This window comes from Gadus chalcogrammus, chromosome 13 (genome assembly GCF_026213295.1).
Source record: "Gadus chalcogrammus isolate NIFS_2021 chromosome 13, NIFS_Gcha_1.0, whole genome shotgun sequence".
In the NCBI taxonomy this organism is placed as follows: Eukaryota; Metazoa; Chordata; class Actinopteri; order Gadiformes; family Gadidae; genus Gadus; species Gadus chalcogrammus.
The window spans coordinates 1,165,575-1,191,931 of NC_079424.1; the positions used below are offsets into that span (position 1 = coordinate 1,165,575).

The 26,357-nt window shown below is 47.5% G+C and overlaps 2 protein-coding genes across 3 annotated transcripts; one reads left to right on the forward strand and one right to left on the reverse strand.

Annotated features, from left to right (window-relative positions):
• The first annotated feature begins 561 nt into the window (after window positions 1-561).
• Window positions 562-16,484, forward strand: LOC130402002 (putative beta-lactamase-like 1). 2 transcript variants are annotated; one of them, XM_056606069.1, is made up of 9 exons: window positions 562-600; window positions 924-1,123; window positions 8,557-8,628; window positions 10,707-10,872; window positions 11,118-11,224; window positions 12,443-12,600; window positions 13,265-13,512; window positions 13,993-14,098; window positions 14,612-16,252. In XM_056606069.1, exons 3-9 carry the CDS (start codon window positions 8,569-8,571, stop codon window positions 15,588-15,590), a joined length of 1,824 nt encoding a protein of 607 aa, XP_056462044.1. In that variant the 5' UTR covers window positions 562-600; window positions 924-1,123; window positions 8,557-8,568; the 3' UTR covers window positions 15,591-16,252. The 2 variants fall into 2 exon arrangements, with proteins under 2 accessions (XP_056462044.1, XP_056462043.1); XM_056606068.1 differs by lacking the exon at window positions 562-600 and having other exon boundaries at window positions 798-1,123; window positions 14,612-16,484.
• Window positions 16,485-18,233: 1,749 nt separating this feature from the next.
• LOC130402240 (neuromedin-U receptor 1-like) lies at window positions 18,234-21,560 on the reverse strand. The gene is made up of 2 exons (XM_056606381.1): window positions 20,693-21,560; window positions 18,234-18,643 (listed from the first exon to the last, which is right to left on the reverse strand). Exons 1-2 carry the CDS (start codon window positions 21,558-21,560, stop codon window positions 18,234-18,236), a joined length of 1,278 nt encoding a protein of 425 aa, XP_056462356.1.
• Window positions 21,561-26,357: the final 4,797 nt, after the last annotated feature.

A 26,357-nucleotide genomic window follows, 5' to 3' on the forward strand; every position in this document is an offset into this window, starting at 1 on the left:
TATCCACCTTTTAAAACCTTCTACTAAGGCCGTGTTCACATCTAGCGTTTTTTGTCATAGGGATTAGTTCAGCAGACCGTTTTTCAAGAAAAAAAAGCTGGCCGAGAGCGTTTTTTCTATCGCCTAGCAACGAACCCACTCTAGACCCGACGTTACTCGCCTACTATATCAGGCTACAGTACATTAGACATGTCTTAGATCTCGACATGTTCTGTAATTAAAACAATTAATTGCTCCACCGGCACTTGCCCGAGTGATTTGTCCGCCATTGTTTCTTGTTTTGACCGGTCACTCAGGAAAGTGCCGGTGGAGCAAATAATAGTTTTAATTACAGACGTCAAACGCCGAGAGCGGTTTTTCTATCGCCGACCAACGAATCCATTCTAGACCTGACGGCGACGGCGTCCCTATTACAAAAAAACGCTAGATGTGAACACGGCCTGATTTGTCCGCCATTGTTTCTTGTTTTGACAGTTGAGTTTCCTTCGTGACGAGAAAGCGACCGCCTGACGTCGGTCGCTTTCTTCCTGAAAGTTGAACTTTCTTCAACGCTCTGTACGGCAGAAAAAAACGCTGGGAGAGGCGTTTAAAAAAACAACCGTGAGTTTTTCCAGATACGCTCTGCTCTATAGGAATATAATGTAAAACAAGCGCTGGCAGATTTAAAAAACGATAAAAGTGAACACGGATGAAGCAACTTTAGAGCAACAGTTTTAAGCTCTTCATTTTGCAAGCCTGGCTTCCGATGAGCCCATAAACACACGCACGCACGTGCACACAAGCACTTACACACACACGCACGCACACACACACACACACACACCAACAGCCTCAAAACCTGCACATTGCAAATACACATCAATGACATGCACACATCCAGAGGTAGGGGTGGGTGTGCCTGGTTTTGGCGTGTGCGTTGCCAGATGTTTGTTTGCCATGGCCGCCGTGCTTAATCCAAAACACGGAGGCAGCGGCGAGCAGGATTTATGTGCGGCCATGAAGCCGCCATCTGTCGGCTGCACTGTGCGTCCGAACGCAGACAGCGACAGCAGGAGCAGCGCGGACCTCTGGGCGCCTCCAGTCAGCCGGACCCGGAACGCTGGGCTCACAGATCCAGAGCAGGGTGAGTCAGACGCAGAGAGACCCAGGCAGCTCCTTCAGAGGGCTATGGGGACTCTACAGGCATCGGGGCGGCCTGCTTGGTGAACGTTATGCAGGCTGAATGTCATCGCCTTTTCTGTCTAGCGCGTGTTTGATTGCAGCCTGTCATTAGATGTGTACAGTTTCTGCTTTTACCTTTTACTTTCTATCTAATGTTGCCTTCCTATCTAATGTTACCTTGTGTTACTGTGCAATGTTAGGTGTTCAATAACTTCTGCAAACCAATGCACCACACGTGCATCTAGAAAGGCAATAGGCTAACCCTAACCAATAGACGTGTTTCATTAATTTATTAAGTGCTTGTGTAAATGATGTGGTCTGTACCCATGGTTAGCCCGAGCCCTTCTTGAAATGGAACTGGATAGCGTAGCCTGGCTCCCAGTCGAAGGAATCCTGCTTCCCAACTGACTGTCTGCACTCTGAATGTAGGAGACCCTGAGCAATTCAGCACATCGCGGATCACATCTAAACCACGCGTCTGCTAACTGAGGAAACAGTAGACGGTAATCAGAGTTAAGTCGTTAATGTTGCATTATCTCCACACGGCGTCATAAAGACAGAGTTCACTTTCTCTTCTTCTCCTAAAGAATAAATATTAGTCTGACGATGACGACCCGTCCTCTCCTGGGGGCGTCTAGACGTCGGTTAACACGTGTCCTCCTGTTGTGTTGCCGTAAAAGAGGGTGAGGGGCCATGACCTTGTGCTGGGTCCGAAGTGTACCCGCCGGTGGAAAAGGGGCATTAGGGTTAACAATGACCCTAACCCTATGAAGCGACTGTACTGGTATCGTACCTCCATGGAAACAAGAACTGTTTATGTACAATGAAGGTACTATGGCGCACGCTTGCTGGCTGAAAATCTGACTTCAGAAATAAATATTAATAGCACGTAATTTTCTTTTTAGTTCACAACAATATGTGCTTCAATAAATGAGAGCTCAAAGTTCAAGGAAAAGGGTTCTGGGGGACAGAGGGAGTAACGTGGGACAGCTCTTATTACAGTGGTGCCCTCTCCAGGATCAACTGGTGGCCGCCGGATCTCTGTGACAACATACTTGATTATTAAATTAAATGAGATTAAGAGATTGATCGAGACAGTATCAGGAAAGCATAATCTGGAAGGAAAATGGGATATGCATCACATAAAAAATACTCATGGGAAGCTCACATTTTTAATTCCGACTTAATCCATTCCAATCATTTGCAGGTTTGATTACATTAACGATTTTGCTCAGTATTTCATTCATAAAAGCCCTTGTTTTGTAGGCCACCAGTATGTATTTTTAGAACAATACATCTGGTGCTGCGATACATCTGTTTCATCAGACTGATGGGAGGGAGCCTGTGTCTGCATCTCCACAGGTCCTAGCCCTACTCTGTTGTCCACTGACACAGCCCGTCCGTTGGCTAATGCCTAGGTCCTGATGCCAGGCTGAGGAGGAAGCATGTCTCATACGGGGCACTGTAGTGTGAATACTTTAATAGTTAGTGGAAGGAATCAAAAGAGGTTGTACATTTTACTTCACTTTGATTTCATTTGGCTGACGCCTTTGGCCTCATACAACATATTTGACAACAAGCAGTAAAAATTACATTGAAAACAAGCAGTAAAAATTACATAATAAACAAGCAGTAAAAATTACACAAAAACGACTTTATATCGACCCAACATGATCATCAAATTAAACATTTACTAAACGTAAGACCGTCCATAGCTCACATTGTGTGTGGTCTTACTGAAAACTTCCAACCAAGTATACAGCGTTTTAAGTGGCCACTGGTTAGAAGAGCTCAATATAAATGCGGTCCATTAATCATTCAACATCTCACTAAACACATTACTAGTGCCTACAGCTGTTTGGCTGGTGGACTTAACTAATGGTAGGTTTGCAAGTTACCGTTACGAAATGTTGTGCTATTTCTTAGAATAAAATCACATGAGGTGAATACATGTGGCTAGATCAGTTAAGTCTCCGGTTCACGCTAGTGGCGGGGAGAATGCCGCTGGGCATCTCGTTCCACCATTGAGGTAAAATAAATGAGAACAGTCTTCCATGGGACCTGGTGACATCGGCCCGACATAAGCTGTGACCTTAGGTGACCTTGGGTGTCTTGAAAGGCGCCTCTAAATTAAATGTATTATTATTATTATTATTATAAGAGTCACTCCTCGGAGGAGCGCAGTGATCTAGCGGGGGTGTAAGGCTTGATTAACTCACTAAGATATGGGGGTGCTGACCCAGTGAGAAGTCAGCGCCACCGTGGAGTGAACATGTTGGAAGACAGATTGCTTGGGATCCAACAGCTTGTTCTGAGATGGGCAATCATTCATTTGCTTGGACACTACTCTCTCAAGAAACCTTTGGCTGAAAAGGAAGGGCTGTAATTATTCACCTCAGTTGGTTTGAGTGTGTTTTTCTTGAGCAAAGAAGTGAAAGTGACCCTAGCTTGTTTGAATGAAAGTCACTTGACCTGTCCTGAGTTAATAATACGTGTGACCTTGGGCAGAATTGTGGTTGTAATAGACTGGAGAGGATGGGATGGGGTCTAAGGCACATGTGTTTGGTCGTCGTTTTTTAATAAGTCGACAAATTTCATCCTCACTGAGAGGAGCAAAAGACTTCAGTAAGACTTTCTCGTTTGAACTAGTGAAATGCAATATTATTGTCCTCTGAGTGAATTGAGAACTGAAGCTGGCATTTTCATCTGCACTCAATGAGAGTGCAGATGAAAATGTGACCTACCGTGGTAGGCGGTAGGTCATTGCCAACCTTTGTCTGATAGAAGTCCCTTTTTGCTAATGTAACTTTAGATGAGAAATGTACTAGTAGCTCATCCTAGTGTCTGAGACCTGTAATTAGATTTGTACCATCTCCACTCCGCTGCCCTAAGTGCCCTTCGAGCTTCGCGGATAGTGTTTGTGACATCTCAGTGTCCCATTTACATCTCGTTTTGCCGCTTTTTGTATGAGAAACTCAAAAAATCCACCAAAAAGGATAAGTAATTACCGATCCATTACTCAACTCAAAAAATAAACATCACTACCCACACATTAATAAACAATCGAATGCTTCTATGTTGATGTCGCATCAACTGCCACATTGCTTTTCATGCAAAATTGTGCAAACCAACATTTTCATCAGACAGGTTACTTTATACGTACATTCTTTCAGAATTTTACTCTACTACCACTCTTGTGAATCCTCCTCTCAAAAGGGTAGTGAATATCCTACAATACATCCCATGATGCATTCTGACATGAGCGCATCATCAATATGAGGAAGGATGGAGACGTATGAACTGTTTCGGTCTCCAGTATCTCTGTACAGTATCCATCTGTCTACCCAGTGGGCCCTATTTTAACAATCTGAAACGCAAGTGAGAAGCGCCAAGCGCAAGTAGCTTTGTGGGCGGTTCTATGGCGATGTTGCTATTTTCCCGGCGCGTAAATGAATCTTGCGCCCTGTGTAAATCTAAAAAGCGTTGGTCTGAAGTAGCCTAATTACCCGTAGGTGTGGTTTGGGCATAACGTGCAATAAACCAATGAGAGTGCCTTCTCCCATCCCCTTTAAGAGCCATGAGCGCATTTGAATCTGACGAGTTGATATTTTGACAGTACGTTTGCAGTCTCCGATGAGACAGATGCATGACCACATGAATTTCAAACTTCAAATGGCTCAGTTTATGGCCAAATAATATGGCCTAATTCTCACATGGAATAGCGTTTTTATTTCCACAACTTCAGAAACACACATATGATATGCGGTAACTGTGGTTCTATTTAATGATATACGCAATACATTAACAAACATTGTTTCTTACCAGTATTGTATGCATTATCGTTATCGACTTGTGTTCCTAATATGCATGTGTCCCCCCGTTAATATACATTGCCATGGACTGCATTATGCGTTACGTGTTTAGTTTGCGTGTGTTTAAACAGATGGACGCACACACGCGCGCCCGCTTTCATTACCGGTAATACTTTTACACATACACAGATGCTCGCCCGCATTAATTAATTCCTTTTAACACTCACTCGTGTTAAAACAATGTTTTCTCACGATCAAATACTCATCAATCCTAAAAGTTATGGCCTTGTACATGATGTCTGCGTCAAGAAAATATGTGTTTGCTGTACGGTGTTTGCAGATGCATTGATTTAAAAGTACAACTTATTACCGCTGTATCAGCTGTTTTCTCCCAATAATTTACCATGAATGTGTGGCTAGGTAGATGAGAGAAGCAAAGTGTATGCGTGAGTTGCACAAGCAACATTATGTATGTGTTTCTGAAACTGCAAAATAGCACCAGGGAACGTTTGCGCCAGAAAACGCCTCCTTCTCTCGCCGTACCGCCCCTTGGGGCGCAAGATCATTCCCTAATTTACCGACGCGTGGCGCAGGAGGGAAAAGATCGCTCTGCGCCACTTGCAAAATAGCAACGACACATACGTCAGTGTAGAAAGTCAATTGCGCCGGATGCAAGATAGGGCCCAGTATCCTTCTGCCCTTCCTCCACCAGGTGGTTTCTACCATTCTCTAACACCACCCTCAATGCTTTGCGCCCCTCAGCTGACGTAGCCCCTCCACTAGCAGACGGTGTTTCACAGGATCAATGCCCTACCCGGTGCTTCATTGGGCAGTAAATCAAACTCTTTTTTACAGAGGGAGAGTTATGTGTTCTGACTTTAGACACTAAAACACCCGTCTATTATATTCTGGTCTCTTCCATTAGATTCTAATGTATTCTATTCTGCTCTACTTTATTATACTCTGTTTTGGTCTATTCAAATATGCTATATTCCATTGGAATATCCATTCATTCCATATTGCTGTTGTTCTACTCTACTCTTCTCCATTCCATTATATTCTACTCTATCCTGTTCTATTCTTTATCCCTGTGTATTGGCTGAATACCCGTCCTGGGGTCGTTCCACCTCATTAGGAACCTCAAAACTTTCTTACCCTTAGTTTACCCCCCTGTATACACACAGAGAGACGCACTCACGCACTCACGCACGCACGCACGCACGCACGCACGCACGCACGCACGCACGCACGCACGCACAGACACGTTATAATGTTCGTGACGATGTTGCCATAGTTGAGTGCCAGTTGAACGAAATGAAATTGGATTTTGGATGAATAAATTGCCCCTGGGTTGTCCTAAAATGCTTTAAATGGAACACAATGGCCCACAAACCAATCCCATTCAGTGATAGAACAGGGCAGACGTATTCCTGTGTAGTAGCCAACAAAGCAACTCCATATTTGTACCACACAGCAGGACCCCTGAAAGTGAGACTCAGACAACACCTTCTAGTTCTGCTTCGTCTCTCAGGTCTGTTGCCCGATCAGCATCGTTAAAGGCCAAGAGCTTGAGTGTTTCGTCACTTTTTTGGTCGCATATGGATGGTTTCAAGTGTTGATTAACACGTCTGATAAGGGGTGTACTACGTATCACAGAATCTCCTTGGATCACTAGTCAGTTCATTGTCACCATTGATGTTCATTTCTGTTCACACAGAGACACCCACATGATTTAAAATTAGACATACCAAAGGTTGATAGTGTTATTTCAACATGCACCTGATTTCCTTACTTCTCCTTCACTCTGAGTCTGATGTAGTAAACGCTAAAGCTTCTCAAGATGTTTCATTAGGAATTTGGCTTTACATTTTGCGAAGCAAATCTTTGACAGTGGCTGCAATGAATAGATCCTCCACCCAAATGATCCTATCACTGTCTGTTCCCCCTTTGAGGACACACCGGTCTGGGGTACAATACTGTCCTTCAGCTCTTGTCGATGCAGCTGGCCCAAGAAATAGGAGCAGTTGAGCTCAAACACTGTCTGCTGTATGAGAGCACGATGGTTATAGGATAACAAACTCTTAACCACTGTCTGCTGTATGAGAGTGCGATGGTTATAGCATAGGATAACGCAACAGGGATAACCTAACTTCAATCAATCATTCCATCTTTCACACAACAATACCCCCAGTTTATGAGGGGCTAAATATAATGTGTATGATTCGCTGGAAGAGCCTCAGGCCTAAAAAAAGATTTTGTTTGGTTCCGGTTTCCGACCGACCCTGTCAATTTATGTGCGACCCAAATTATTTTATGAGCTTAAAAAAAAAAAATAGTTTTGATGCTAACTATAATTACGTTTTGGTACAGCACCTCTTCATTCTGCACAAGGATGAGCTCATTTTCTCGTTTTTAAATTAAAACAACCTACCTATCATTCGCTGCCGCTGGAAAAAATAAAATAAAAAAATAAAATAAATTCCTTACCTACCCATGACCTCAGCTGACAACCAACAGGAACCAACCTTTTTTTTTTTTAGGCCTCAGCTCCTAGCCGAGTGCCGAGGTGTCCCTGAGCAAGGTACCTCCCTGCCCCCGGCGAGCTGGCTGCTGCCTCGGGGATAACCATACAGCGTTTTGACTGGTTAGGGAAGCTCAATATAAATGCAGTCCATTAACCATTTGACAATCTCACTAGAAACACATAGCTACTACCTACAGCTGTTTGGCTAGTTGACTCAACTAACGGTAGGTTTGCAAGTTAACGTGTGAAATGTTAAACGTAACGTCGATAAAAACACACTTGCTCGTCCATGAACATCGTCTCTGCCCAAGTCACGGCCGACCTAAGTAAACCACGGTGAAGAACGCCAGGGGGATCAACGCTACACACAACGTCACCAACGACGTGTTTTGATATTCTTTTGACATTTCATACCTTTTAAGTTTATTGTCATATGCAAATTCATAGAACAACGAGCAGTACTCACTCAATGAAATGCTGGATGATGTGTGTATATATGTAAGTGTGTGTTTGTGTGTGTGTGAGTCGGTATGTGTGTGTGCTGATGAATGTGAGTCCTCTAAGCGTGTTGTTTAATTGGGCCGTGTACTATGGGTTGTATGCATAGTACTAAATCGTCCCGAGGTATGAGAGGGCAACTGTGTTTCATCTGCTGTGGAACCTGTGAGTGATGTGTGAACGAAAGTGTTATGTTAAGAAATAGTCAATTGGCTGTCTGTCTGTCTGACCGCCTCTCTGAGAATCAGAAGACGTCTCAATATCTTTACAAACGCTTTACTAATGTCCGGTAATGTCCTCACAAGTTTATGGTGTAAATACTGCGAGCATTGAGTCCAACACCAGGGTTACAGCGTCTACTGCTCTGTACGACGGGCTGAAACACGTTGACCGTCTAAAACGACGGAGACCTCACACAACCCGCAGCTGGTTCACGCTGATCTCTGTCTTTTAAAGGCTTCCGATTGGACCGGGTGCGGTCTGAGCGAACCCGCCGCGCGCCGCGGCCGCTCGCTCTGTGGCTGAACATGTTGTTTGTGTTTGTTTGTGTCGGTCTCACAGCCTGGTGCCATCATGGGGAAGATGGGCAGTAAAGTGTTGACCGAGGCCTCTGTGGACGGAGCGCCGCCCCAGGTGAGAGTCCATCAGCCTGCACTGCACTGACTGCTCTGCACTATATCTCACTGTATTAAACAGACTGTTTTGTACTGACTGCTCTGAACTGACTGCTCTGAACTGATTGCTCTGTACCTCTTTCATGGCTATTCCATTTAGAGAGAGCTTGATCAGTGCACAGTCTGCAAAGAACAAAACACTTCAGTAGACCTTTCATGTCCAAACAGAGCCTAACAAGCAGCAGGGAGACTAAGTGCCAGGAGGATACAAAGTGGTTTGTCTCAACCCTAGCAACAAAACCCATTTCCGTGAAAGAGAAGGGAATCAGCAAACCAGCAGGTGCTTCCAGTTATACGGTGCTCTGTTGTTTCAATCATGAGATGAGACCAGTGGAAAGGATCTCTCAGTGCTGTCGGTAATAAGAACACTTGCCCAAGAGTGTGTGTGTGTGTGTGTGTGTGTGTGTGTGTGTGTGTGTGTGTGTGTGTGTGTGTGTGTGTGTGTGTGTGTGTGTGTGTGTGTGTGTGTGTGTGTGTGTGTGTGTGTGTGTGTGTGTTAGTCTGCGTGTGCCAGCTGCCATCACTGTTACACAACCAGCCTCCTCCTATTGGACGGCTCAGACAGCTGGCCTCCGATTGGACGGCTCAGACAGCCTCCTCCTATTGGACGGCTCAGACAGCTGGCCTCCGATTGGACGGCTCAGCCAGCTGTGCTCCTATCACTGTGCCTCGTCCCCTTGAGCCGTACACCCGCAGGGTTGCTGGTTTAATCTATTGTTTCCTGTTAGCAGTACTTGTTACCAAGTACCAAACTGTACTCTACTGAGCGTTCAGAGGCTCCTCAGGGGTTCTTGTGTTCGCTCAGAACCCGATGGCTTCCATCTCCTCGTCTTTCTATCCTGGGTGCCAGCGTCCCCTGGGGGAAGAACCCACGGTGTTGGGGGGGCGAGTCCCTGGGGGGGCCCTCGTCCAGGGTTGGATACGGACCCCGCTGTGGTCCCCTTGAACACGTTGAAAGAATTAAACTAGCTGACAGCTGAAAGTAACGAAAGAGGAATGGTGAGAGATTCAAGGTTTTTTATGCTTTATCCAAAAAGACTAATGGGTGAACGTGGGGGTGGGCTTGGAGAATTACTGTTGGACAGAAGGTGGAGAAACCATTTAATCATCTCTGGAACTGACCATGAAGCTGAGGTGGAACCGAAGCTATTCACCTTGGTTTTTCACCACATTTTCACTGAGACCTTCAATCTACGTATTGCCTTCTGCGTACATAAATGCATGTTATTAATTTCACCCATTCATTTGTTTCCATGAAAAATGTTGTGGTACTTTGTGCAACATCCTTTTTTTCCTTGCAATGAAGAGAGTGCATGCATTCCAAACACAAAGTGCCTCCAGTGGGAATCCAACCTTTACTGTGCCGGCCATGTTGGATACATGACTCACAGGCCCCAACCCGGGCCCCGCAGCATACCTCTTCGTTGCCAAACTTTGTCAAACGTGCCGGTTCTCAGCTCTGGGGAACTCCTCTGTTGGAACGAGACTGAACAGAACTGAATTTACTCTTGGTTGGGGATTAAAGATTAAGATTTCCACTGGCGCTCAGATGCGCTTTGGTGGGTAAATCTGTGGATTATGATGTCAGTGGCCTCTGGCTGCATGGACAGGAAATTGAATTGCGCGAGGCTGCTGTGCTCTGGGATTACAATCAGTCAGTCGGGAGAGAGGCCGTTGTTGGTCTCTCTCTCTCTCTCTCTCTCTCTCTCTCTCTCTCTGTCTCTGTCTCTGTCTCTGTCTCTGTCTCTGTGTGTCTGTCTGTCTGTGTTAGCGGCTGCTGGTGAGTATTCTGCCCAAAGTCTCGTTAAATGGATGTTGGGGGCAGAGAGAGACCCTCCAGACACTTACTGTGAGGTTCTGTTCACCAATCATATTGTTTGTGTGGTGTGTGTGTTTTTATGCAGAAATCATACACTGCTGTTTTATTTGCTAGCACTAATCATTAAATATGTTTATTCTAACCTGTGTGTGTGTGTGTGTGTGTATGCACGCATGTGTGTGCGTGCGTGCGTGCGTGTGTGCGTGTCTCATCCCCAGCTCCCCCCACCCGCCCCTGTAGCTGCTGTTAAGTTTGAGGATCTGACCAAGACCAAGCAGATGAAGGTGAAGTTGACCCAGCTGGGGCTCGTCTTCTTCCTGCTCCTCTCCCTGGTCATGACCGGCTGCTTCCTGTGGCAGTACCAGCTGCCCAAGCTCCATGCAGGTGAGCCATGTACACACGCACACACTCATCAAGAAAACACTACTACTGCAGGTAACAACAACGCTGCTTAAGGTCAGCTCAGGAGGCCGGTACCGGGAGAGGACCCGGGGAATGAATACAGCGCTGACAGGCGACCTGTATCTCTCACAGCTCTGTGTCAAACAGACCGTATATCTGTTAAGACTACACCTGGGCCTAACGTCTCTCCCTCTCTCTCTTTAACCCCCCCCTCTCGTGGAGCTCAGACGCGGGACTTGGTCGTAACTCCCGAGCGGAGGAGATGTGTCCCCGGTACCCGGAGCCGCGCCCCCTGGAGCACCCCATCCCCATTCTGAAGGAATCACTGGAGAAGGTGACCGGGTTGTTGCAGCAGTACCTTCTCCCGACCACCAGGGGAAGAACATATATTTTAGATATTCATGTTAATATAATTATATATTACTTGTATTTATATTTATTTATATTACGTTACATTGACATTTTATGTGAACTCTTAATTCTTGTTTCAGTAAATCATTCTATAATGTCACCCCAGGTGTGATGTTGATGGATAGCCTTGCAGTTAGTACAGTCCAATGGAAGGGCTTTAATTGTTTAATCAAATTTAGCAAGTAAACTGAGTGTTTAAAGCAGGTCAAGGACGATATAGCACAATACAGGTAACGGATCGCGAGATAGAAGGTTCGCGAATGTTCGTGAACCTTTCACGTCATTCGACGCGATCGTCCGTTGCCAGGCAACGGACGACGCGATCATCTGTTGCCAGGCAGGTTTGGAATGGATTACGTACGGATGACGCGCCGGGTACAAATTTGGCATGACAGCGCCTATTATTCATCGACAGTTGTATGTTAATGTTTTGTTAATGATAAGTTAATCAATAATTAGAGGCTTGTTTATAATAATGAATCAACATTAATCTAAAGTGTTACCCTTGCTTCAACAGCTTTTATCTCTTTAAAACATTTGTTCATACAAGCGACACGTTCTACTCATCAAGTATTGTGTACGGGTTTAAAGTAATCGCATGACTCAAAGCCCACAGCATCAAAGACTGATTATTATCTTAATTACTGTAATCATCATCAGGGAGTGGGATGAAGGATTTACTCATTGCACAGTGAACATAGAAAAATAACACTTTTAAAAGTGTAGAAATACAAATTTGTATTCTTAAAAAGCATCAGCATAGGAGGTAGGGTTGGGGGTGAGCTTTTGTGGGTTAGCTTTTAAATAATGTATGAACACCATAACTTAAGTTAGGGTTAATCACTCATAAACATGAACACCATTAGTAAACATGAACACCATTCATTACTAGACTACATTAGTTAACTGTCTGTTAGCTAATGTGTACTTAAGGTTAAAAAATGTGTCCTTTTTGTAAAGTGTTAACAAAGAGTATTCTTGTAAGAATGTGTGAATGAGGGCCAGCAGCCTTGAAGCGAGACCAGAAGAAGAGAATAAGACATGACAATCAATGGAGCCTAACGAGCAGCGCTGGCTGGCGTTGGCGTGAGCCGGCGTTGGCGGTGGCTGACGTACTAATGGCTGCCCTGTCATGGCGTAGGTGGACGCGCTCCTCCGCCAGAGCGTCAACGCCGTCAGCCTGCCCGCGCTGTCCGCCATCGTCATCTTCAACGACACTGTGCTGTGGACCGGCAACTTCGGGAAGAGGAACCGGACGGACCCCAACTCCGGCCCCCCTAACGAGTACACCATCTACAGGTGAGCCCTAACGAGTACACCATCTACAGGTGGGGGCCCCCTTAACGAGTACACCATCTACAGGTGAGGGCCCCCTTAATGAGTACATCATCTACAGGTGAGGGCCCCCCTAACGAGTACACCATCTACAGGTGAGGGCCTCCCTAACGAGGCATCCAGGGATCATTACAGTTTTTTTCAATTGCTTGACCACTATAGATACATGCTTAGACCAAAGTAACACAACTTGAATTTTTGTTCCTATACATTAAACCCATGTAACCATTCCTTAAACAAAAGCGCTGCTTTGCACTTTAGTTGCTATTCTGCAAGACATTTGCTCCTTTCTGCAGCACACTTGCTCCTGCACACTACACACTATTTCAAACATAAGACACTTAGTTCAAAAATGACATCTCAGTATATCATTGGGAAAACACATCTGATCAAAATACTCAACACATTGGGCAATTGAAAATACTTAAATACACACCTGAAAACACTTACTTACAAAACTGAACACCTATCAGCCAGCTACAAAAAGGCCAAAGGGCAATTGTGCACGTCCCTGGGCAGGGCGGGGGAAATATATCATTAAATATATCATATCGCCATAAGCCCTCGAGCGCACATGTAGCGCGCCCCAGACCACGCGACACCAACATGTCTTTGAACGGTCCCACAGGATCGCCAGCCTCTCCAAGATCTTCCCCACGCTGATGCTGTACAAGCTGTGGGAGGACGGGCGCATCGGCTCCCTGGACGACCCCCTGGAGAAGTACATCGAGAACTTCACCATCAAGAACCCGCTGGGGAGGATGCGGGACTCTGAGCTGAAGTACGTGACGGACGGGTTGATCTTCCTGGACAGCGGCGAGGTGTCGATCCGCTCCTCCTCCGTCACGCTGAGAAGGATGGCGAGCCAGCTCTCAGGTGAGGGTGAGGGCGAGGGTGAGGGTGAGGGCGAGGGTGAGGGCGAGGGTGAGGGTGAGGGCGAGGGTGAGGGTGAGGGCGAGGGTGAGGGCGAGGGCGAGGGTTAACCCTCACACATCTGCTCAGAGTTTAACTTCAGCTATATTTGTATTGTTAAGGTGTTTGCTTTCTTATTTTCTAGGTGTGGTTGTTTCTCTTAGCTGTTCCCCTCTCCTGGGTTTCATTTCATAATTATCGTATCTCAAGTCGAGACAATAACCAGACTTGGACATGGCATTACAGTTTGAATTACCTCCCTCGGCTCGTTTAAATCAAAGAGAGGGAACACAAATGAGCATGCGGTTTTCCATTTTGTTTGATGGCGGTGATACAAACCAATTTACCACTGGCACTATAAAAAAGACCCAATAAGCTGACTCACTCTGCATAATAGAAACACAAGATGGTCTTCCTTCCTTGTTGCCCGTCTTCCTACGGCAGGACTCCCGAGGAGGCTGCGAGCCACCAGCCTGCTCTGGAAGGGGAAAACCCATTCGGCCCTCAATCTGCTCCAGGACGATGTGCTGGTGGCCGACCCGGGCACCAAGTAGGTCCCCTCTGCTGAAAGGTCCCCTCTGCTGAAAGGTCCTGCTCTATCGGGCTCTCTATCAGACTGCCCTCCTCTCCCAGTCTGACCGTGACAACCATGAAGTGGTTTATCAGAACGCTGTTGTATTTGTTGGTCATCCCTGTCCAATGTTTTATGTTGCAGGGTTTTTATCTCATGAACTACACTGCTTCCCCCATCGGGACTTTGCTTACTTTAGAAAGGAATGAATCCCCTGAACTCTGTGTATATTATATAGTAAGGCTGTAGGTTGTTCATGCTGCTCAGCATGTGGGGCTTTGCCTTGTCCTGAAACAGAGTTACTGTTTTGCTACTGTTCCTCTCGCTGAATCACTTTGTTCCTGCAATTTAGAAAAAAGTTATCACGTATGAATGTTTGCATGAGTCGATTTTGTTAGCTCATTAGCGGTCATTAGCGCTATAATTGTAAACCTTGGACGATGTGAGCGATGAGACTCTGCGTCCTCCACTCACTCGTACGTTCCCTCCCAGGTGTCACTACAGCAACCTGGCCTTCTCCCTGCTGGCCCACACCATGGCGGAGCGGGTCCTGGGCGTGGACTACCAGCGCTGGGTCATGGACAACGTCCTGGAGCGGCTTGGCATGGAGGACACGGGCTTCGACCTCGGCCCCGGGCTGCAGGCCCAGCTGGCCGTGGGCGTGTACTCCAGCGGCCAGCCCGCGCCGCTCTACGACCTGGGCTGGTACCGGCCCTCGGGGCAGATGTTCTCCACGGCCGCGGACCTGGCCAAGCTGGCCATGATGCTGCTGGGGACGTACCACCGCAAGCTCCTGGAGCCCGACACCCTGAAGATCATGCTCACGCCGCTGTTCCGCTGCGAGAAGGACTACTTTGCCAACCGCACCGGCACGCCGTGGGAGGTGAACGAGCAGCTGGGCTACGAGGTGGTGCGCAAGGACGGGGACCTGGACGGCTACTCGGCCACCTTCTCCCTGGTGCCCCGGCTGAAGCTGGGCCTGGTGGTGCTGATGGCCGGGGCCCGGCCGGCGGGGCAGGACCTGGTGGCCCAGACCTACGGCCTCATCGTGCCCGCCCTGGAGAGGGCCTTCCGCGAGGCCAGGAAGGGGCTGTCCCCGCCCCCCAACCCGGAGGCCTACGTGGGCTTCTTCACCTACGGGAACATCACCTTCTACCAGATCCGGGCGGGCCCCGACGGGGTGCTCAGCATGCAGCAGTTCGGGCCCCAGATCGAGGAGCTGATCCCGGAACGCTACCGAACCATCAAGCTCAACTACCTGGTGGAGCGGGTGTTCCGGGTGGTGTTCGAGAAGGAGTACCCCTGCGTGCTGCGCGTGAGCACCGCCTCGGTGTCTCTGGAGGCCCAGGACGGGCAGCTCTTTAACTTCTACACGCTGGACCGCCGGGGGCTGTCCCCCGGGTTCGACGCCCCGGGACTCAACACGTACAACGTGGTTCGAATCGCGCGGAAACCCTCCTTCTCCAGCTAGGCAGCGCGGTGCCGCTACCGTCCGGTCGCTGGGATTGACTCCAGCAGAGGGGCAGACGGATCTGAGCGGCTGAGAACGGGACCTCCAGGACCTTCAGGAAGCCTCTACGGAGCAGGAGGACAATGGGAAGCGAGGCGCGGTGAGGAACAGGAGACGCGTTGTGCTGACCTTTATTCGTGAAATCTGTTGTACAGAAGATCAATTTATTTATTTTGTGTAAAGAAATGACCCGTGTCAAACGCTGTCGATCAGTTCGATATATCACTCATACATACTGGTATTTTAGGGATGCACTGATATAAATGTTTGATGTACAATATTGTATCAGTAGATGTGGGTAAATTGCTGATATCAATCGCCATACACAAAAATGTCTCTGTTCATAAGAACCGAAACACAGACGGCGTCAAGCGATGATCAATACCGGAATCAGTCCACCAATATACTAAGAGGCCACCCCAGATGTTGCCTATACCTGTGGTGAGTGTGTCTTGTCTTGACTGCCTTTCTTATGCTGTCTTTGCCGTATGTGTACTCCTCTTCCCTTGTCATGGTCAACATGTTCCATGGGTTTGCGTTACAGAAGCTCAGTGATCCAATGTCCTCATTCAGCTGCAGACCCGGTCGCGGGTCGTGTTTCGTTCTGTTCGTCTGGTCTCTCATTGGGGGGGGGGGGGGGGGGGGGTCAGGCGTATGGTCTGCAGGTGGACATCAACAAGCTCGTCATTGGATGTTCTTTGTTCTGTCCTGGTAATTTATTTTGTACAGATGGCAAAATAAGGAATTATGAGATCCTTTCATTAATGTAAGTCTTTGTCGTCTTTGATGCAAATGCTAATGTTTGGGTCATGCTGCCGTGGCAACAGGATGTTGCAATAAACAACAGAGATGGTGTGCCTCGCCTTTATGTGTGAAATACGTTGACAATCAATCGGCAGACGAACAGCCTGACTCAGCAGGAATGAGACCACACTTTTTTTAATCCCTAAGAGAAGAATCTCCAACGACCTCGGTCGAAACGCAGAATATACTCTTTTAATAGACGCCCATACAATGTGGGAGAATGAATCAAAAAGGCAAAGCTTCTCAAGCAAGAATGGCTTTAAAATAAAACACAACGGTGAATTAATCAGGACTGTAAAACAAATGACACTTAAAAATGTACGTTTGACGGACCAAAGAATCAGATTCAAATGCAGTCGTCTGAACTGTGAAATTGCGGTTGAGATTGAAAAGTGTCAGACAAATCCGGGCTACAATAAACAATACATATGTTTAGGTTTATTCAATACTTAATCATGGCCAATTATGTAATAAACATTGGACCTAAATATCGTATGTAATGTCAATATATTATCGTATGATTTCATTGCGGACATAGCAAAACAAATGTAATGAATGGATGAACAATTTAAACCTTAATGTTATCGTTCCTTTTACCTGTCTTATGCTGACACAGTGTTGAGTACAAGAGGATCCACTGTGTTAAGACTTCAATTAAATAAAGCAACAGCACACTTTTTACCAACACAATAAAGAATGGCACTAAACCAGTTAATTTTTAAGGCATGAAAAGGAGACGATTAAAATGCACTTTGCAATCGCATCTGCCGTTGTCATATGCAGCTGTGATCCATATTATGTCCTCATGGCCCTGCTTCACTGTGGTGATCATTGTAAACAAATGGTGATAAGTGACCTGCTACTAGTGACACTTAAACATTAGATGATCACCTGTACAGTACATTCATGGTTCAGCATCTTCACATAGGATGGAGTTCACGGTTAAATAATACACATTCAGCAAAAAAAAAAAGGAAAATAAATTACCCGTTAACATAAAACGGAGTGAGGAAAACGAATGAGGCAATAAAAGGTATAAAAGACATGGGAAACAGGGAGCATAAAATCTCTGCGCCGATAAATCCTGACCTATGTAAGTGACCCAGTCCTCTCGGTCCCTGCACTGATAGAAACCATAAATAAATATGGAGAACTCTGGTTATCAAATCAATCAATCAAAATCAGAGGCAATGATGTTAGTTGGACATTGGCCAAATCAAATGTCAGGAAGGCTTGATTTCCACTGGTCACAAGGATTTAGATACTTGGGAATTATTATAACAGACTTATCCTAATTGTTTAAAGCCAACTATGGGAAATTGATGGGATACCTAAAAGGGGACCTTACAAGATGGCAAATCCTACCACTCTCCCTGATAGGAAGAATAGAAGCTATAAGAATGCACATTTTACCAAGGTTGCCATTTCTCTTCCAATCACTACCTATCTATGTTCCTGCCTGCACCTTTTCTATATTAGATAAATGGCTGTCCAGGTTTATTTGACAAGGCAAACGACCCAGACTTAAATTTAAAAGACTACTCTGCCCAAAAGATAGTACCACAAATTATGACTTTTACAGAATTTGAGTGAAAAAAAAACGTTACAGAAACAATCGGGGGCCGAGGGGACCCCTGAATATAGGAGTGCGTGTTCACACTCGATGAAGGGCGTACAAACCAAGCCAAAGCCGAACTAAATAAACACTGCATTGCAGGGCAATGAAGGACATCTCTGCCCGCTGAACAAGAGCTGCTGATTGGCTGGTGTGCCTCCGACCCGCCCCCCCCCCGTACCCAATCAGCAGGCGGAGGTCACGCAGTCGGCCCCTCCGCACCGCAGCGGCAGAGCGGCTTCCGGGCCGGGCCCGGGGAGAGGACGGAGGTCGGGTTCGGGGGCCCCCCCTTGGGGCCCGGCCGGACCCCGCGGGGACGGGGGGAGCGGGGGGGAGTGGCGCGCGGCCGACCCGGCGGCGGCGTCCTCTGTCCGCCAGCACACAAGCTGGCGGAAGCCCTGGCGGAAGCGCGTGGAGAGCAGGCTGTAGATGAGGGGGTTGACGGCGGAGCTGAGGTAGAAGAGGACCCCCGACAGGACGTGGACCCACTGGTACACGCCGTGCATGGCGTCCGTCCACTGGCTGACGGAGCTCCACAGGAGGCGCTCGGCGTGGAAGGGAGCCCAGCACAGGCCGAACACCGCCACCACCACGGCTGGGGAGAGGGGGACAGGGGGGGACAGGGGGAGGTTAGGCCGAACACCGCCACCACCACGGCTGGGGAGGGGGGGGTGGGGGTTAGGCTGGGTCACGCTTTGGAAGAGATGGAAGCGCTGGATATGATGAACGTAGCCCCCCTGACCTCAGCCCTCACTACAGGGGGACTGTGGGGGGCCCTGTTCCTCTGGTCCCTACAGGGGGACTGTGTGGGGCCCTGGTCCCTAGAGGGGGACTGTGTGGGGCCCTGGTGCCTACAGGAGGACTGTGTGGGGCCCTAGTCCCTACAGGGGGACTGTGTGGGGCCCTGTTCCTCTGGTCCCTACAGGGGGACTGTGTGGGGCCCTGGTCCCTACAGGAAGACTGTGTGGGGCCCTGGTCCCTACAGGGGGACTGTGTGGGGCCCTGGTCCCTACAGGGGGACTGTGTGGGGCCCTGGTGCCTACAGGGGGACTGTGTGGGGCCCTGGTCCCTACAGGGGGACTGTGTGGGGCCCTGGTCCCTACAGGGGGACTGTATGGGGCCCTGGTCCCTACAGGAGGACTGTGTGGGACCCTGGTCCCTACAGGGGGACTGTGTGGGGCCCTGTTCCCTACAGGGGGACTGTGTGGGGCCCTGGTGCCTACAGGGGGGCTGTGTGGGGCCCTGGTCCCTACAGGGGGACTGTGTGGGGCCCTGGGGACTGTGTGGGGCCCTGGTGCCTACAGGAGGACTGTGTGGGGCCCTGGTCCCTACAGGGGGGCTGTGTGGGGCCCTGTTCCTGGGTGTGGTCCCGACCTCTGCGGGTCTGCCCTGCTGACTTTGTGCGCTGACTGATTTATCTGAATAGCAGCGTGTGGATCTCATGAAATGCAGAATACCAGGATACGTGTGTGGGTTAGAACGTTTTTCTTTTTTCTTAATGGATGTGGATGATATTAAATTAAACTCCTGTTCCTGCTCTTTCCCGCCAGCAGCCGTCAACGCAAAAGTCCAAAAGGCATTCATAAGCAGTGTTGGGAACGCAACTTAAAAAAAGTAATTAGTTATAGTTACTCACTACTTGTTCCAAAAAGTAAAAAGTAATCGGGTTGCTCCGGACTCGCCATTTCTGCTGCTTCATCGAATCTGTTTGGTGTGTGCGTGGCCGTGTGTGTGTGCTTGGCGCGCGTGACCTGGCTTGAGTGTAAAAACACTGGCTCCGATTGGCTACCATGAACCATGACTCTGCCTTAGCCAATCATAATCTCCGTTCTTTTAAACAGCATTATTAAAAACACTGTTCACAAGAAACAATGCATTCTAAAAATAATGATATATAGCCTATGTAATAATTCTATACTACACATACTACTTCATACAACTAACTGAAGTAGTCAGTAGCCCTTCTGATTGGTCCATTGCGGGTTATGTGTGGTGCAAAAAGAAGTCACAGAAGTAAATTGCAGCTCAATAACTCCAATGAGTCATTGCAGTGTAGTGTATGATTCAACACTCATCATAGCTGTGGGGTGAAGCCCTACTCACTTCCAGTAGCATCAACGGATAGCACAATAGATTGCCAGCCGACAGACCATCTGATTGTCCGACTGTGATTTGATATTGTTGCATCCCTGCTTCATGGCCTTTCAGAGGCACGATGGATTTGTAGGTCCACGGTTTCACAATACAATCTAATTAGTTTTCCCAAGAAATATAACTCGACGGTGGCCTGCGCCGAGGCAATACGACCGGAACACAAAAAGACTCAAAGGTCTTTCATACGAAGCGCCGTACAATGGGAAAATAAATAATAGAAAGGGCGGGAGCAGCACTCATTGTAAATCTTTTTTTCCCCTTAGCGCACACTATTATCCGGGGGGGACTTATCTCAAATTGTTTCAGATACATATTAAGGAGTGGGCGGGGTTGAAAGGACAGCCGTCACCCGGTGTAAAACAAGTTGGAACCCCAGAACCTTCCAGCGGGGCGCCCAACCCCCGTACCCCGAGACCCTCCGGCCCCCAACGCCCCTCCTGCTGTATCTCTTTCCCAGTCGCCGTGGTGACGAGTCCAGCTCCAGACTCACCCAGCATCTTGGTGACCTGCCTGTGGCGCCCGCCCTCCCCCTGGGGGCGCGCCCCGGGGCTGCAGCTCTTCCCCAGGTGGCCGGGGGGGCTCCTCTCGCGGCCCAGGTGCACGGCCATCACCAGGTACAGCGCGCTGATCACCGCCATGGGCACCAGGTAGAAGCAGACGGTGGTGACCTGGATCAGCAGCTTGTAGACCCACAGCGGCCGCAGCAGCGTGCAGACGGCCGACTCCTCCGCCCTCCCGGGCAGCCGGTAGACGCCGTGCAGCAGGGTGTTGGGCACGGCGCACGCCATGGAGGCCAGCCACACGCCGCCGAGCACGCGGCGGGCGTGGCGGTTGGTGGACAGGTGGCGCGTCTTCAGCGGGTGGACCACGGCCACGTAGCGCTCGGCACTCAGCGCCGTGACGCTCAGGATGGAGGAGAAGCACACCGTCTCGAACAGGAAGGTCTTGAGGTAGCAGCCGGCCTCGCCGAAGGGGAAGGGGTAGTTCTGCCACAGGTCGTACAGCTCCAGCGGCATGGCGACCAGCAGCAGCAGCAGGTCGCACGCCGCCAGGCTCAGCAGGTACAGGTTGGTGGGCGTCCGCATCTTCCGGTGCTTGGCGATGACGGCGCAGGTCAGCAGGTTGCCCGACAGCCCCGTGAGGAAGATGAGCAGGTACACGGAGGCGATGGGCAGGGCGAGGGGCGACTGCTTGGGGCCCAGGATCTCAAAGAGGAGGTCAGAGGAGGAGGAGGAGGAGGAGGGGGGGGGCTGGAGGCTGGCGTTGAGGCCTGGTGAGGGGCTGGAGGGGGAGGAGGGGGGCTGGCTGCTGGCGTTGAGGCCTGGTGAGGGGCTGGGAGTCGCCGTTTGCTGCTCCATGTTCAGAGGCAACCTGGAGGGAGGCAGAGTCGAGGACGGGCTGCTGACTTGAAGAACATTGGTTTCCATTCACATTACATCAGAGGTGATATGGATGCAGAGGTCCATCTTACTGTGAAGACTTCTGATGTAAACGACATTGGAGGTCAATGGTATTGATAAGGGCCTCATAGGAAAGACTTGAATAGCTGAGTGGTAGTGTCACAATCGCCAAGCAACTTTGAGATTAAACATTTAATATTGAATGAATAAGGCATAAGACATTGAATGAATCGATTACCCTAAAGTGGACTGAGAAGAGGACTGCATTAATTGTTAATCATTATTTGAATCATAAATTGAAGATCGTAACCATGAGTAGATGCACATCTACTCATGGTTATGATCTTCAATTTATTAAAAAAATGTCAAATCTAACCAGACATAGCATTTGATCAGCGCTGATCATATGTTACGTCTTTCCATTAGTGCGCGCGATAGGGGTGCGTGTGCACGTGAATGGAGCATTGGCGCAATTGCCATTCAGTAGTCTTATTACAATTTTTATCCAATGAGAAGCGTTGGTTTGCATTACAACAGTGTTGATCATGGCGCATATTTCTCTCACCAACATACATTCGTTTATCAAACGAAGTGATCGTTCAACCAATTCCGTGTATTCTTTGTATGCGTTGCAAAAACGATGCTGCAAATTAATGTGGACGTTTGGTTAAAACGGAGGCTGTAAACGCTATTAATAAAAACGCATATACCACAATTCTACACACACAATAGCAATAACAAAAATTAGCATTAAAAATAATTGTTTGATTCGAAAATAACAAAGATATAGGCCAGTTAAAAAAACACATCATATATAACATTATTGATCGACAGTTATAAGGAGATTATTTTATGAGTAGTAATTAATAACCGTAGCCTACCTTGTTTTTCGTATGCCAACCTTCTCGTGAGACGCGCTCCTTTTGGATAATACTTTAAATGGTTACAGAAATGAAAAAAAAAACTGGCGTCGCTCGGAAAAGAAAATGCAACACGTGTTCCGAACGCAAAAGTTGTTTTACTGCACGTGGAGCAGACCGATGTGAATTACAACGCTGTTTGCGCGTCTCGATGCTGCTGTATTGACGCCATGCACGAGAGAGAGAGAGAGCGAGAGAGCGAGAGAGAGAGAGAGAGAGAGAGAGAGAGAGAGAGAGAGAGAGAGAGAGAGAGAGAGAGAGAGAGAGAGAGAGAGAGAGAGAGAGAGAGAGAGAGAGAGAGAGAGAGACCCTTTTAAGCTGAATTGGACGATATAGCAAGCAGGTTAATCAGCATCCTTTTAGGCTGCATTTTTCTTCAATGTCTAGTCACGCATAATGACTTATTCTATATGCATAGCCTGCTCAGATGTATGGCGGTTAGATCAGTCTGCACTGACTCTAATCTCATTTTATGATTTAGCACAGTCTTTATGTAACATAAAGCTAATATAATCGCATTTTAACGTGCTGATCATTCAAAGACTGATCCATTAAAAACTGTACGTCCATCACTGTAGTTTTAAACAGCCCGATGGAAGATGACATTGATGAATGAACGCTGCCCAGATGACCTCTGACCTGGATCACGTTACTGTTGGAGTTCTTGGCGTCGGTGCTGACGAAGACCCTGAGGAAGGGCGAGGGGCGGCAGTTGGCCGACACCCAACGTAGGTGTGTGTGTGTGTGTTGGTGTGTGTGTGTGTGTGTGTGTGTGTGTGTGTGTGTGTGTGTGTGTGTGTGTGTGTGTGTGTGTGTGTGTGTGTGTGTGTGTGTGTGTGTGTGTGTGTGTGTGTGTGTGTGTGGTAGGGTGTGTGTGTGTGGGTGGGTGTGTGTCTGTCTGTCTGTCTATGTGTGTGGGTGGGTGGGTGTGTGTGTGTGTGGGTGGGTGTGTGTGTGTGTGTGTGTGGGTGGGTGTGTGAACAACCTGCATTTCTCAATTAGAGGCTAGAGGAGTAGGATGGATTTCGATTTCTCTCTCTCTCTCTCTCTCTCTCTCTCTCTCTCTCTCTCTCTCTCTCTCTCTCTCTCTCTCTCTCTCTCTCTCTCTCTCTCTCTCTCTCTCTCACACACACATATATTCTTTCTTCACTGCATGATTGTCTATTTCATCTTCATGAGGAACATAGTATTTTTTTTTGTATTGCCAGTAGCTTTCAGGTGTTAACCATTATCATTGGTTCATTTAGAAAGCGCTTGTCGGAAAGCAGCCATCTTATATTACATGTTGCATTGGAACTTTGGTTCACCTTCAAATCGTTGCAATGACACCAGATGTGTCAGGCTCTTTGCTCCGGACTGAGTTTGGACGGACATCTTTAAGTGTTAGTGCCGCAGAGTCATGGAATATATGGCAGCACCTCAAGATAAGATAAGATGATTTTGTTAGTTTTATGTTCTCTATTTGGTTTATGTATTTATTTATCTAATTGACATGGTATTATTAACATCTACATTTAGGGCATTTAGCAGACACTTTTATCCAAAGCGACTTACAATTACATTTGTCAGAAGAAAGAGAAACAACAATATATCTGTCGGTGCAGTAAGGAGGTTCATAGAACCAAGTGCCAGGCAAGTACTAACAATGACCAGGTTAACCCATTCCTTGTATACAACAATGATAGCTAGGATTAGGCGCTACACGATGCCAAGTACTATTTTTAATTGTCAGAATGAACAAACATACAGTAGAGAGGAAGGGGGGGGGGGGCAGTAGGGGGTAAGGGGGAGGCTATTCAGTACTCCGAACAAATGAGTCTTGGGTTTCTTGTGGGTGCCGGTGGGCGACTCTGCGGACATCAGCGGGGAGCTCGTTCCACCAGGCGGTGCGTAAACACAGAAGAGTTGAGACTTCATTGTTTGGACCTTTGGTAGCTCTTAGCGATGGCGGTACCAGACGTCCAGCTGAGGTTCCTACTTACCTTGAATAGAATGCCTTCAGACAGCCAATGCCTTCTGGGGAGTTTCAGGTTCATAACTGCCTGTATGCTTTGGTTTGACACCAATTCAACTGCTCTCTGAAGAAAAATGTAACCTAAAAGGATGCTGATTAACCTGCTTGCTATATCGTCCAATTCAGCTTAAAAGGGTCTCTCTCTCTCTCTCTCTCTCTCTCTCTCTCTCTCTCTCTCTCTCTCTCTCTCTCTCTCTCTCTCTCTCTCTCTCTCTCTCTCTCTCTCTCTCTCTCTCTCTCTCTCTCTCTCTCTCTCTCTCTCGATTGGTCGCCATCGAGAGGCCCCTCCCCTGTGGTTTGACGCAGTTTGTCGTTATCAAGGGCAGTTAAAGAGCTTCTCCTTACACTTCCGCTTTTTCAAAGCCATCGTTTTATAAGTTCTACGTTTCGGATATTTGTGATCACAAAGCAATAAAAAGAAAAGTTGACATAAAAAAATATCTCAAAATTTGAGCTCTCCCTTATTTACTTTGTGAATCAATAAATCAAGAACAAATATGTGTTCAATGGGCTGTTTGCATGTGAAGTGTGGAGACAATGTTTGCGGTTTTATGGAGACAATGTTTCCCATGAAAACAGTGTTTTATTTTTTCTATTACGACCCTCATAAAATAGACACATACACTCAAAGAGATTACTCCTGGAACCTTTCTCTCTACAATCACAAAGAGTAAAGGATCATGTCTGGCTTCTCTTAAATGGACCCAATACACTCAGCTCTTTATTGGGACTGAATTAAAGTTATTTAGAAGCAAATATCTGTGCACAGTGATGGTAATGGGGCTCCTGCCTGTACTCCCAAACAGCATGATTACATGCAAAATAGAGACTTAGAAAGTGTGTGTGTAAGTGAGTGTGTGCGTGTGTGTGTGTGTGTGTGTGTGTGTGTGTGTGTGTGTGTGTGTGTGTGTGTGTGTGTGTGTGTGTGTGTGTGTGTGTGTGTGTGTGTGTGTGTGTGTGTGTGTGTGTGTTTTTTTAACAGGTGTTAATATTAATCTGTGTCTAAAGTCGGGTGGGGGCCAGATTGTGGGAGCCAGGATGAGAGCTAGGAATAGAGAGCAATAAAACATTTCTGGCTTTTGTGTTCGGTTTGCTGACGGGGGTGGGGGGCGGACCTAGATGAGGTGTTAATGGTAAGATGCAGTCAAAGTTTAAAGTGTTAAAAGGGACGTTTCACTAATATATTGTGGCGACTCCTATGGGGACGTACAGGGGATTCTGGGTATCCAGGTGGCATGTTGACCGAAGGTGGCTTTGTTGTCCTTTTGGTAGTTGTTTGGATAAGTGGGGGTAACGGGTTTGGTGTCTTTATTGGTTGTGCGTTAATTGTGTGTAGTTCCATATATAAAGCACCACCTGCCCTGCGTAAAGTCATTTGTGTGTGGGGTATGCCTCGATGGAGGAGTGAGAGTTTGAGTCTGTGAACATTAAAGTGTTAAAAGGGGTGTTTTATCTGTGATATGAAACACTATAGTTATCCGTATAGTAACATGCCAAATGAGGGTGGGGGGAAAAGATGGGATGGTATACGAGATATGTTCACTAATATATATGTATATTAAAGTGCGTAGTATGTATGTCACCAATTTTCGGCATTATGCATTATGGTGTATCTACCACCAGGACAGGCAATTGCTAACAGGATGTCTGACAGCCCTGAGGTGGTCTGTGGTCAAGGGTAGGGTCAATCCCCAAAGCTGTTCCACTGGCACTAGGAGAGAGAGAGAGAGAGAGAGAGAGAGAGAGAGAGAGAGAGAGAGAGAGAGAGAGAGAGAGAGAGAGAGAGAGAGAGAGAGAGAGGAGAGAGGAGAGAGAGAGAGA

Coding starts and splice junctions, on each gene's coding strand:
- LOC130402240 (XM_056606381.1), bottom strand. CDS start 21,560: ATGGAGCAGCAAACGGCGACTCCCAGCCCCTCACCAGGCCTCAACGCC. Junction 18,644..20,692: donor GCAGGTCACCAAGATGCTGG/GTGAGTCTGGAG, acceptor CCCTCTCCCCAG/CCGTGGTGGTGGCGGTGTTC.
- LOC130402002 (XM_056606069.1), top strand. CDS start 8,569: ATGGGGAAGATGGGCAGTAAAGTGTTGACCGAGGCCTCTGTGGACGGA. Junction 8,629..10,706: donor TGGACGGAGCGCCGCCCCAG/GTGAGAGTCCAT, acceptor TCTCATCCCCAG/CTCCCCCCACCCGCCCCTGT. Junction 11,225..12,442: donor TGAAGGAATCACTGGAGAAG/GTGACCGGGTTG, acceptor GTCATGGCGTAG/GTGGACGCGCTCCTCCGCCA.